Below are 14429 nucleotides of genomic sequence, written 5' to 3'. Positions count from 1 at the left end.
CATACTTGCCTCTCATTATCTTTCTTGCGAGAAATGATCTGTTATGAATACTTATAAATATTTTGTTTTGTCATGTGGTCTTATTTTTCCATCCTAATTAAAGGTCTTATTATGCCACCTCTTGTCATTGCGACGAGATCGCAGGACGTCTTCGCACTTTCATGCGAAAACCCATTGGTCTCGTCTTATCTTTCTCTTTAGTATTATTGCCTCTTCAGGATTGTCGCACAAATATGACAAGCCTTAATACCCTTGCGAGTAAAAAGACTCATGACATTTGCGTCTTAAGACACTTATCAGCTTCCTAATGGAGGGTGCCGCCCTTATCTCCCCCCTGGTTGCCCCTTCAAGGAGGCTTACCTCTACCATACAAGGTTGGCTCCTCCCATCCGGTCTTAACAACAACCCGTTGTTTTCGCAGCCTCTTATCCCTTTTACCTATAGGGTGTATGGTTACGAGACTGCACCCTAAGTGGGGTTTTCTTCGGGCCGAGTACAGTATAATCCAAGACTTGTCAACAATGGCAAGGTACGCTCCAGACTCCCCTGGCACTCTTGACTCAACCGTGTATCTCGACGCCTTGGTCAGATTCTGCACTCCTTGAGAGAATCCTTATTACCTTAGTCGCCCAACTTAAGTCATATGCTTAAGCTGAGAATCCAAGGTGTTTCTCTCAGATGGGCTTTATTGACCCCAAATCTCCATGACTCAGGTTCCGGTGGCGGTGTAGCCTTTCCCTGAGCCATGCAACAGGTACCCCCTTATATGACGTACTTTAGGTATTACATTTGCCTCTTGCGAAATTTTATTACGAACTAGGGTGTACGCCATAAAGGTTCGCCCCTTTATCTTTTGTCATTGTTCTATGATTATCTCTGCGAAAGTTTCGCACATCATGATCTTGTTTTGATATGAATAATCTTGCAACTATTCTTTCATTGAATGTTTATTCGCAATCGTTTTGTTGCGTCATATATAACTTCTCAAAGCTTCTTATGGATAATATCTCTTTAAGTACAATCTGTTCCATGGTCTGTCAAGTCTATGACCAACATCTCTACCTTCTGGATCCATTAATTTATAAGCTCATGTCCCAACTATCTCCTTAATGATGTAAGGTCCATCCCATTTTTCGCTAACTTTCCACCATTTTCTCGCTGATATATTGGTGTCTCTCGCAGAACTAAATCTCCTGGTTGAAATTCGCGTACTTTGACACGTTTATTATATTCTCGGGCTAATCTTCGCTGATAATTCTCCATATGTTGTAAAGATATTTCTTTTTTTTCTTCTAACTCATCAAGTTTGCTTAAGATCAAACTCGCACTAAGATTTTTCTCCCAAGCTTCTCTCTTTGTTGTCGGAATAACAACTTCTGTTGGTAACACCGCTTCAACTCCGTATGTTAAACAAAAAGGTGACATTCTAGTAGCTTCTCTCCTAGTTGTGTTATAAGCCCATACTGCATTATGTACTTGTTCGCACCATGCTCTATGATGTCCTTATAATTTCTTCTTTAATATATCTGCAATTGTTTTGTTTGTTGCTTATGCCTGCCCATTAGCTTGTGGATACAGAGGAGTAGACTTTCCACATTTTATCTTAAATGCATTAAGTAACATTTCTATGTTCTGTCTTTCAAACTGTTTCCCATTATCAGATACCAACTGCGCGGGAATTCCGAATCTGCAAATGATATTTTCGAATATGAATGTAAAGATATCTTTGTCGCGAATATGCTGTACTGCCTTTACTTCTGTCCATTTTGTGAAATGATCTGTTGCGACTATTAAGTATCTTCTTTGTCCAGATCCTGGTAAAAATGGCCCCACAATATCTAAGCCCCACTTTCCAAAAGGCCATACAGTGGTTGAAGATGACAATGGTGCTCCAGGTGCATGTATTTTCTTTCCGTGCCGCTGACAATCTTCGCAACGTCTTGATATTTGTTTTGCATCTTCGTGCATGTATGGCCAGTAATAGCCTTGCATTTTTGCTCTATGTGCCAAAGATCTTCCCCCGCTATGATTGCCAGCATCCCCACTATGTAACATTTTTAGCACCTTTTCTCCTTCTTCTCGTGTCAAACATCTGAGTGATGGTCCATTAAAGGATTTTCGGTATAGCACATCTCTTAATTCATAATTTGTTGCGCGGATTTTTAACTTGTGTGCTTCCAATCTGTTTCATGGTGTTTCTCTCCTTTCGCCAAATATGCATGAAGTTTGTTCTCCAATCTGCGATATTGTTCGTTGTTCTTCTTCTCCACCTTCTATCATCATTACGTTCACTTCTTCTTCTTCTTTATTGATTGATGGTGACAAAGTGTCTGTATTTTTATGCATCTCGCAGTTGGATCTGTCATCATGCTTGAGATGAAAGCAAAAGCGTCTGCGAGTCTGTTATCCTTCCTTGAAATGTGCCTCCATTTTATCTTTGGGATTTTCGCTGACAATTCTTCAACGAGCTTCTTGTATTTCTTCAAGGATGGTTCATTTGTAGTGTACTCTCCCTTTATTTGGCGAATAACTAGCTGCGAATCACTAGTGATCCTGGCATTTTCTAGTTTCATTTCTATTGCGAACTTTAAGGCATGTACCACAGCTTCATATTCCGTTTCGTTATTAGTGGACGAATTCCAATCTGAATGAAAAAGCCATCTTCCTCCTTCTGGCGAAATTAAAACAATTCCAACCCATTGCCTTCCCCATTTGATGATCCATCTACCAATATCTCCCATCTATTTGGTTCTGTTAATAAGTCTTTTGGATCTCCATGTTCTTCTTCTATATCCATCATCTCCTCCACCGCTTCATCATCTTCTAAAGGAAATTCTGCTAAGAAATCTGCGACAACTTGTGATTTTGGTGAAGATAATATTTCATACTTGATTTCGAAATGTCCTACTTGTGCATTCCATCTCTCCACCCTACCTGATCTTTTTGAATTCTTCATCACTGATTCAATTGGTACTTTTGTTAGCACCCTTATTTTGTGTGCTTGAAAATATATGCGAAGTTTAAATGCGGCGTATACTAATGCTAAAATTAGCTTCTCAATCTTTGAATAATTCCTCTCTGCAGCATTAAATGTTTTGCTGATGTAATAAATGGGCTTTTCCACTCCTGCGTCCGTTCGCAATAACACACGCTTAAAGCATGTGATGTTGTCGCAAGATAGATCAATAGTTCTTCTCTCTGGTTCTGCCTTTTGTAAAATAGATGTATTCATAAGGTGTTCTTTGATCCCTTGAAAAGCTTTTTCACATTCATCAGTCCATTTGAATTTCGCACCCTTCTTGAGTATATTGAAAAAATGTTTACATTTGTCTGATGATCGCGAAATGAATCTTCCTAGCGAAGCTAAAAGTCCGTTCAATTTTTGTACATCCTTTATCGTTGTGGTGTTGGCATGTCACGAACTGCTTGTACCTTTTCTGGATCAACTTGTATTCCTTCTTTTGATACAATGTAGCCTAAAAATTTTCCCGATGCAACCCCAAAAATGCATTTTTCAGGGTTCAGTTTAATGTTATATGCCGCATCTGTTCAAAAATCTCCCTCAAATCTTGTACATGATCTTTGGCTTCTTTACTCTTCACCAACATGTCATCCACGTACACCTCTAATGTTTTGTGTATCCATTTCGCGAACACCTTCTCTACCATTCTTTGATACGTTGCTCCTGCATTTCGCAAACCAAACGACATTTTTGTATAACAGTATAAACCTCTTGGAGCGAAAAAAGCAGTATGCTCTTGATCTTCTTCAGCGAGAGGGATTTGGTTATAACCTTTGTACCCATCTAAAGAAGACACTCTATCATTTCCCGCTGCTGATTCAACCATTTGAGGAATATCCGGCAATGGAAAACTATCTTTAGGGCAAGCCTTGTTTAAATCAGTGAAATCTATGCAAATTCTTATCCCTTTATTTTTCTTTGGAACAACAACCATGTTTTCTATCCACTCTGGGTATTTAGCTTCTCTTATAATTCCCGCCTCAAGCATTTTCTGTAATTCTTCTTCTATTTGAGGATGGTAGGTTGTTGCGATTTTTCTTATTCTCTGTTTAAATGGTCTCACATTCTTGTTAATCTCCAACTTATGACATGCAATTGACGGATCTATTCAAGGTATCTCATCCATGCTCCCCGCGAAAAAATCTTTATATTCCCGCAAAAGATTGACAGTTCTTTCTTCCTCTTCTGCATCCATCTTGATTCCAATCCTCAATATTAGGGGTTCTTCTATAATCCCAACAGTTACTTTTTTTGTTGGTTCTTCCGCAGTGTAACTGGCCTTGGGTTCTCCCATTGGTGTTGGCTCTTTTATCATCTTCGCAGGTCCATATCCTTCCTCCGAAATTTCGCTGGGTATTCCTTTACCTTCTTTTGCTATTATCATGTACACTCTAAATTCTTCTTCTTTCTTTGCCTCCTTTGTTATTTTTCTGCGAAATTGTCGCTTTTTTTCTCGTCCTTCATAATGCTTTACTTCAATTTGATAACATAATTTCGCATTGTCAATATCTCCTCTAATCTCACCTACTCCATTTGGCATGGGGAACCTGATGCATTGATGCAACGTTGATGCTACATCTTTGATTGCGTGTATCCATGGCCTCCCCAACAACATGTTATATGGTGATTCCATATCCACTACGCATAATGTCACTTGTGTTTCGATCTCTCCTAGTGGAATTCACACCACTATTTCTCCTTTAGGTTTTGTTGTGGATTTTCCAAAGCCATGAACAAGATATGTTGAACAAGACATTTCTTCATCTTTGAATCCCATTCCTTTGAACGCATGATAAAATATTATATCCACTGAACTTCCTGTATCGACTAAAGTTCTGTTCAATATCCATTCTTCCGTGGATTTTGTTGTTGTCCCCTTCTCTTTTCGCGTAATAGGTAATGTAATAACCAATGGAGATGTGTGGCTCAAATTTTCTTTTGGTATTTCTGTTGCCATGAATGTGATTTTTTGCTTTTCCCAATCTTTCAAGGGTGATGTCTTTTCTACCGCCATAACCTTCCTTCCTTCAAAATCTCGTTTATGTATCCTTCCTTTGATGTTTTCATGGAATCCGTTAACCATTGTTTTTGTTATCATATTACACTCCAATCTTTTGTCATCTTCATTGACTCTAATCATTTTTCTTTTAACTGGTTCACTGATTTGTTTAATCATTTTCTTGATTTGAACAATCTCAACAACAATCTTCAACTTTCAACCTTCAGTCCCTGTTTCTGGCGCCATTATGTAGTTGCAGGAAATCCTATAACACACCCCTCATAAGAATCCATTAATAATCAACACATTTTAACGCTAACCATCACAATTTTATTGATTTATTCTCTTAAAACTCTTACAAGAAAAGATAAAGGAATCAAGAATAACCACTGCTCTAGATTTTCTCTCTCCTATTTACTTGCTTCCCACCCAGAAAAGATCTCTCTCTTCCTTACAACTGATCGGCTCTTTATATAGAGTTTTTCATAGTGGATGACAACTAATCCATCCTTTATTTTCGGATTTGTCTTGCGGCACTTTCGCGAGCTTACAAATATTAATCTCGCACACTTCCTAATTTTCGCAAGTCCATCATATTTTTCTCATGATTTAGTTGATGTCGTTTATTATGTCGTTTCTGAAATTGCTTTGCGACATTGTTGTGTTATGTTGTTAATAATTTCGCTGAAGTGTTGCAGCTGCGAGATTCTGATCCTACAAAGATTTTGTTTGTTTTAAACAGTCAGCTCCAACCCGAGACATGAACTAGAGACTTGATCACACTAATTTTATCTCACGGCTAACTGTTTTATTCTCATCTATTATAACTTCTTGAAACTCGCATCTACAAGTTTAAGTATGAAAGTATGATTCCTAGCAATATCAAAATATCTTGAATTTATATGGCCTTATATTAAAATGAACTCGAGTACCGAATCTGAAAATATTTTAATTATTAATTCTCATAACGAAATATAGTATCTCTCATATTGCCTGTTTGCTAATAAATAAGGAAATCCGTATATTTACCCTTCACAATCTAAATTGGCAGCACATTGACCAAAACAATGGTATTGACCAAACAGATCTTAATTTACATGAGTTAAATATCACAAATATCATTTATTAACCCCTTAACCGAGAACGGCTTAAATCAAAATTAAATACAAATGTTGGAATCGAATGAAGATCAAACCTAGAAATCTGATTACGATCAAGCATAAAATAAGAAAATTATTTTGGTTTTAATTTAGAAAAGTGAAAATTTTGTTATGGATTTATAGATGATTCTATGTTTATGATCATAAGATTGTTGTATAAGACAAGTTTTTGAAGCTTAAAATCAATGAGAACAATTTTTTAGAAGAATCTTGAAGAGTTTCTTTGGAAATATAATGGATTAAGGCTCTTGATTATTGAAGAAGTGAAGTGTCTGAATACAACTACCCCTATGTGTACTTCAAAATATACCCTATGTGTATAGCCTCTCATACGTGAAATATGCTGACATATACAACTATCCATACTGAGACAAATCCCACAACAACAAACAGTAAATAAGAAATATATCGGAAAACATCTCACAATACAGGTTGTCGTGCATATCAACATGTTACATAGGGAGTGTTGTAATGTTAACACTTCAAAGCCCATGTTCGAGATTTGGGACGCATTATTCAAACGATCATATATCATTGGCTACTAAACAAAACTACGCAAATGATCTTCACGTAACATTTGGCATCAGAGCAGGTTATTGCACATGAAAAGGTAACATTTGGAAATAAAGCAAGTTATTACACGATTATGGTGATCAAGAAGAAAAAATTTCAGAAGGTTTAGTCTAGATAGATATATTGTATTTGATTTTTTTGCAACAACTTTAAGAAATTAAAGCATCAACTCGGTTTTCGTAACACTATTTTCGTCAGTTTTCTCTTTATCGATTAAAAATTTGGTGGGAGTTTCAAATTCTGATCACTAGTTCAGCTAGAGAAAAAATATCAGAGAACATATAATGTTAAGTACTTGGGTGCCAATATAATATTTGTTGTTGTTCATCCATAGGAATACTAGACTTGACAGTTGGAAAGATTAGCAGTTGCAGATGATTTGTTTCCCAACGAGGTTCTCTTGAAAAGTCCTATAGATGGTTTTTTCCATTGAGGTTTCCTTGACAAGCAACATTGTTAATAGGGGTACCAGTTTATATGAGATTTGATACCCTTCCCATTAAATTGGTACCCCGCCACAACCAGAGCCGGTGCGGAGTGTGCTCTAGGTACAAATTGGTCCTTTATTTATCTGAAATATAAAAAGTTCACAAATAACGTTCCTGATTTACGATTTAATCTAAATATTTATAGTTTAGTCCAAAGTGACTTATGATGATGTTTGCACTTTTAGATAATATAAAGATGACTAAATTACAATCTATTTTTCAAACCGATCGTCCAAAATTCACAAATTTTATATATTTAGAGAGCTCTTTTCAAAATCTACAATACAACAGACCTCCAAAAACAAATCGTTGTTAATGCTGATTTTTAGGTTTTTTGTGTTTGTTATGAATTCGATAGAGATGAATCGAACACTTACTGAATCTGTAGTTTGGAAATCGCCACTCTCTCTCTCTCTTAGTTGGAAATTTGTAGTTTAGGTCTTTTGTACTTAAGTGCTGAGGATAAGTTGTTGAAACAAGTTCAAGGTTTGTTGTCTGAAGAGGCCCAACACAGACATGAAAATGAAAGGCTAAGTCGTTGCTGCAGGTGAAGAGTTTAGCCGGTTAATGGACGATGCACCGACTCTTTGTTAATATTTAAAATATGCAGCGGTAGCTGGTAAGTTACAGTAACAGTGATTTTGGGAGACATTTGAGAGTAACTAGATCATAACTATAAATTATTTCTGTTTATCATCGTTTTATTGGGCCGCCGGATGGCCCGAAGGGAGGGAGTCCCTTTTATGACCATTTTTTTTTGTAAATTGTAAAGTAACAAAAATGTGCAATTTGATAAAAAGATTGAAAACCATTTTGGTGAAGTCTTCTATTGAATTACTTATATGACCCTCCCTTTTAGTCCAATTATTATAACTCCTTATGTATCATATTTTTTCAAGGGTATGATTGGCAAGCAAACTAGAATATATAACATATCTAAAAATCTATGTCTTGGAATTTTATAAATTTATTTCGTTGGAAAGATTTTAAAGAGATATCTACACAATGAGTACAAACAACAATATTAAATTTAGAGATTTTACAAAAAATTCGAAGATATTTATCCTTTTAGGCACAATTTTCGAAAATTGAATGCATAGTCATTATGCAAACCACCACAAAGGATCATAACACATTATGCAACCATGTTATGGTTTATGGATCAACTAATTTTCCGTTGGAACTAATAAAACGATGTATATGCCTAAAAATATCATTCCAACAAAAAAAAAGGATGCATAACGAATTACGAAGCCACCACAAAGGACACATAACAGTTTATGCAGTCGTGTTTTGGTTCACGCATCCACTAATTTGGTTATGCAACCACTAAAACAATGTATATGCCTCAAAAATAACATTCAAACAAAAAAAATGTATAACGCATTATGCAATCAGCGGTGTTTCGTTTTTCGTCGGTCGGCCTTCCCCACACTGGCAGCTGTGTTCTAGTGTATGATTTGACGTTTTAACATGGATCATCAAGTTTTATCTATTAATTTAAGAACTTTAATGGATATTTCAATTTTTAAGAAAAAGAAAATGATGCATACCACTAAGAAAGAAAGAGCAACATGTTTAAAACCAATAATGCTAGGTTTACCCGGAATCAATCCCGTGAGAAATCCCGGCCCTCACATCACTTGGGACCCACTTCAGCCTTTCCATATCCAAATGCGGAGAAGCATTTCCCTCGTTCCTCCGATCCCCTCACGGAATTTTATCCGGTTTTTTTGGGCGTGAACGTAGTATCACTTGTTTAAAACTCTCAAAAACTAATCTTAATATTAATTTATAAATACACGTGAATGCTAATAGATCATCCAGTCTTGCAGCTAAATCATCTCCATTAATCACTCCTGTTAATCGGACCTTGTGATGCCCTTATGAAATATATCAACGTATTCAGGGTTGGCATAAAAAGACCCGGTCTGGTGCAGATAAGTACAGCTATGTTATGATCTCCACCTTTCTGTTGTATCTCTTTGGCAACAGCTTCACGATTGTCGTAATCCAACTTCATCGATCTTTCAAAAGTCTGTATCTGACCATTGATCTTATCTTTTGTCACCTGATCGTAAGTTTTCCACTCATCTCCTGCTAAAAGATCTATAAATTTTTTGCCCTCACATAAAAATCATCTTTTGCTCTTAGTTTCTCGTTTTCTACGTACTCGTTCCAAGTTGATAGATCCCCATTGCTCCTTATCGTCTGTGTCGGTGGTAGCCGTGATCACAAATCTCCTCCTTCTCCACTGGTACTCACAATCCCCTACTATTTATACATGTGTTGGTGATTCCATTCCCCTAAGACATGGAAGATTTAAACCTACCACGAATAGGAAACCTCCTCCGGACCTCATCCCGACCGTGAGTAAGAAATAGAAAATGTAGTCCTTTTTAATTACGTTTAGGAAACCTCTTAGATAGCGGACAACCGAGAGCAACTTGTTTGGCTGGGAAATCTACGGGAATATAAGCAACTCGAACTTCGAGGATAGCAATATGTGAGAACAGTAATCCAGGAGATTATGCACGGAAGAGTCTGTTTGTAAGTTTCTCTATATTCTCAATTTTAAAAAGTCTGTTTTGCTTTAACGGTGCATGAGAAGTGAATCCATCTTCTTCGCTGAGCTCAATAATTAGAGTTGTAAATATCGAGTATGAGTGGCGCCAGTATCACGGCGTTACATGCCAGTTCTGGAAACCTTTAGGTTCATGTTCCGGCAGCAGGCGCATCAGGTGGGAGATTTAACTAGCGCATTCTAATGTTCTCACATAAAAGTACACACACGGAAGCAAGTAATGGCTAGATGGAGACGGAAAGCAGTAGCCGGTGCTTACAAAACAAACAGCTTTCAATAACAGCCAGCAAAAACAGTGGTAGACCTATGTAAAAGAACTACCTATGTAGTCAATAAAAACAACGACGCTGTAAGAAAAATAATTTTTTTCTGTGCCCCAACAATTTTAGGCTGTAGCCTAGCTAGCCTAGTCTATATGACGGCTATACTTGTTATTCCAAGAGAGAGAGAGAGACCCACAGATACAGATTAGGGTTCATCAGGGACCAACAACCCAGAATGAGTGCATGTATGTCAAGCCAATTAGAAACTGTGTAAAGAGTACCAGGAGGACCCTTCCACTCACAATCTGACGAATAGCCACTTTCAAAAAATTCCCTCTGTTTCGCCACAGTACCCTCAAACAATGGAACAAATCTAACACCAAACCAGCCTCCCACATCCCTTATGCATTGGTCTGACCCAAAAACGATGCCAATATCAGCGTTTAGAAGGCATAGCAAGTCTTCCACTGAGTAACCGATGTAAACAGTCGCATGCGGCTTGCCATGTTCCCTTTCATATTTCTGAATTGCGTCATTGAAATATGAAAATTTTGCTGAAGGAGATAGCACCATTCTACGAGTTACTTCACCAGTTTCGTAGTCAAACTCATTTCCATTTAGGTTCAACTTGTCTGATTCACCTATTCAACAACACACAGATTTAGCTCAAAAGATAATTGAGTTATATTGACTAATTCAGGAATGAAGACCTTAATACCAAAAGAGAATGTCAGGCAAAAGGTTCAAAATACAATTATAACAAGCACTAAATCTTTATATCTGGGTAACTTTTGTCACAAACATAAATTTGAAAAACGAAAATTTGATCTCACTAAATACTGTGAATCTATAACTCTTGACAAAGTAAAATTCCAATTTCTGGAAGTCATGCTAAAGGAGAGAAAGGTCTGACCACTACCTAAAGAATAGAGAAAAACAGAATAAGTTATGAACCTGGGTAACATAGACATGGCCCAAAGTGCTGTACTCAGTGTCGTGTATGGTACTTTGACACGACAACTGAAAAAAAACTAGGAATCTGTGACAGGGTGTACACGTCATATATGAGTAGTTCAGAGTCATAGAAGGATATGAGCAGAGATTTAGCGAACTACATGCACATAAGAAACCACTACTAAAGCATAGAAGAAATCAGAATAGCATACAAAGATGCATTTATTACGACTTCCTATAGATAGAGAGCAGTACAAACCTGGAAGTGCCGACCTCATTAGATCCTCACACCAGCATGAAATTACATGGACTGATGCATTCAGTGCTTCATTTCTGAAAACCTTTTCAAAAAAATTCACACAACCATAATAGAGATTCATTCTTGTCCCAGCGAGCTGCATTCGCGATAAGCTTAGACCCTTCAGGACACCTGTCTCAATTATTCTTGAAATTCGATTTTCCCTGATAACAGAGAGCTGCTCAAGTACTTTGCAAAGACCGTCGTAGTCAAAACCCACAGCTGCACCAACGAACAAATATAGAAGGTTAATGTTTGCTTTGTTCCAGTATGAACCTAAACAATTAAACCACGCTACATATTTCAAAGTGATAAAGATTTCTTACCTATCGGAATGGCCAGAATTTTCAGCAACCACTTATCCATCTCCCTCTTATCAAAGACAACAATAGCATCCCATGCTTTTTGCAAATCCGCACGTGACATTTGAAGATGTGTGTTCCCTGGACGAGGCCTTCGACCAGGACGAGGAGGCAGCCCAACTATTGACTTCTCTTTGGCACTTGACAATGTCATTTGTTCTAACCCTTGCAAAGAATCCACAGCAGTGCATGCAAAGTCAAAAACAGAAAATAGCAGGAGATGCTCCTCCTCACGATTATGCAGGAGTGATACAGGGATGAGCTTAGTAGGCACAGACAGGCGAGAATAGAAAAACTCTACTTCAAGCTTCATAGCTTGATGATAAACCTCCCCCAGGACTTTACGCTCTTCGTCCGTCAAAGAGTTGCTTAGCCAATCAAGTAACCCCTCAGTTTGCACAGTTAAGGCCTGAACAGAAAAGCCAGGAGTTTAATTTAACGAAAGTGATTGAATGTGAAAACTCAAAAAGATCAATATCTGAAAATCCGCAAAAGTGATTGAATGTGAAAACTCAAAAGATCAATATCTGAAATCAGCATACCTCGAATTCATCAGAGGAGTATCTATCAATCCACATATTGAATCGGCGAGGTCGTTTGTTACGTCTAGTGAGTGGCTTAATAAGCTTAGCAAGCGTGGCAGAGACCCGCACACATGGCGTTATGGCACTAAGAACATGAGCAGCAATCTTCAACTTCTCAGCTGGGGTTGGAATTTCAAGATGTACCATATCTTGATTACCAGACGCAGTGGCTAACAAGAAGTTAACGTATTTGACTGTCACAGAGTGCTGAGTGGTCTCTGCTGTAGAGTCTAAATCGCACTCCTGAAATGTAAAGGTTCTATTTACATTATTTAACAGAACCTTAAGTACTGCGCGTATAAGAAATAAAAACAAGTATCACCTTAAACTTAGATGATGCAGTTCATATGAAGCCAAAGTTAATTAATAAATATCCTTGATGCTCGGCTTTCGGCCTATCAACATTTTGGTTTCAGGCGCACATTTTTGATGTTAAAAGAGGCCGAAACATGTGTCTTGAGGGGGTTTTATTCTTTAAGGTGTTACAATAAACCCTACATATAACGATAATTTAAAGTGTCGAAGTTTAAAGAGAAGAAGGTGAAGGCTGTAGCATGCAAACAGTAGTAACTAAGTATGTTTAGTTTAATACGTATGCTTACGGAAATCGTATATGGGTAGTGTCTTATTGACTTCCATGATCTGCTATTATATATTAGCTATGAGTTGCGTTTATCAGTTATTTAGTTTCCAAGCACAATTCTATATGTCGCCTGTACCTAGGTTTTGTGGTGCAACAGATCTGTATACTAAAATTAGAAGAAAGGTTGCGAGGAAGTCACTACATGAGTGAACAGTTCTCAATAGATTAAGCTTTAGGTGTCATTCCTGAGATAGACAACACATGTTACACGATCGTTTCCAAGTTCAAACCTCACAAGACTCGACGATTGATAGGCCTATATCACCCTAATTTGAAGCTAACCAGGAAGTCTTGGCATCTGACAAGGAAAATAGGGTAAAGACTAACTTTACCCTGGCCTGCAAATCCTGGTGTTTCTCTTAACAAACGTGACAGTATTATGTCTGTTCCTGTTAAGAACCTTGGTACTTACAAAACATTCAAAGAAAACAATAAACTGACCAGAAGTTACTCTATAATCATCACAATCCCGGTGTTTCTCTTAACAAACGTGATAACAGTATTATGTCTGTTCCTGTTAAGAAACTTGGTACTTACAAAACATTCAAAGAAAACAATAAACTGACCAGAAGTTACTCTATAATCATCATAATCATCAAAAAAGCCTAAAAATTGAAACTCCCATTAACCCTAACCTAACAAATATCTTGTTCATGATATTCTTGCAACAAAACTGAATTCATTACAAACTTACTTGGATGAATGAAGCATGCCATTGGAGTTCTTGTGTAATAAAATTCCTCCTCTCCAAGATTGCAGCCTGTACATCCTCTTGCTGATCCTCTAAAGATTCCAACACTATATCATAACTGAAGAGAAGTGCCAAAAACAACACACACATGAGAAAATTCACTTGAACAAGAAACTTATAACATAAAATTCAGACAAGAAAAAGGAACTTACGCTTGTGGAAAAGCAATCAAGAAATGACCCCATTGATTGATGTAATGATGAAAATCTCTCTTATGCAAATCTCCAGAAGCCAAACAAACATTCAGAGGTGAGTATAAACAACACACAGCTTCTTCATAACACCATGCCCAACATGATTGTGAGAATGCATAAACCATTTCTTCTTGATACCTGTTCAATCACCAGAGAAGAAGAAGAAGAAAGATAAAGAGAAGAAGAAGAAGAAACTAGGGTTTCTTGATGAGTTTGGAGAAGTAATTTAGACAATGAGAGCAAGAACGTAACCAAGAAAGAGAAAGAGAGAGTTCTATTAAGTTGACAGTGATGGACTATTTATTGTCTGTTGTCAACAAGCTCTAGCAGTACGGTGTAAGTCACCAGGAATTCACCGTATTTAACGAAAGATATGGGCGGAAATTTAGGATATCGAAACGATCACTCATAAGCAACTTACCTGAGTCCTTTCTATTTTGCTTATTTCGTCGACCTTGCGAACATTGTTTGCTATCAGATGGTGGTAACAGAGGTGGGAATAGAGTAGGATCGGTTGTAACAATCTATTCCTGAGAGCATCCACAGTGGGCGAG

The 14429-nt window shown here is 37.4% G+C and overlaps 1 protein-coding gene across 1 annotated transcript; it reads right to left on the bottom strand.

Moving 5' to 3' along the window:
• Window positions 1-10257: 10257 nt before the first annotated feature.
• On the bottom strand, window positions 10258-14000 carry LOC113279180 (bifunctional TH2 protein, mitochondrial-like). Its single transcript, XM_026527884.1, has 6 exons — window positions 13834-14000; window positions 13625-13739; window positions 12246-12530; window positions 11668-12112; window positions 11303-11563; window positions 10258-10730 (listed from the first exon to the last, which is right to left on the bottom strand). The coding sequence occupies exons 1-6, from the start codon at window positions 13998-14000 to the stop codon at window positions 10258-10260; spliced, it is 1746 nt and encodes a 581-aa protein (XP_026383669.1).
• Window positions 14001-14429: the final 429 nt, after the last annotated feature.

Source organism: Papaver somniferum, chromosome 5 (genome assembly GCF_003573695.1).
Source record: "Papaver somniferum cultivar HN1 chromosome 5, ASM357369v1, whole genome shotgun sequence".
Classification (NCBI taxonomy): Eukaryota; Viridiplantae; Streptophyta; class Magnoliopsida; order Ranunculales; family Papaveraceae; genus Papaver; species Papaver somniferum.
This window is presented reverse-complemented; position numbering and strand designations above follow the sequence as displayed.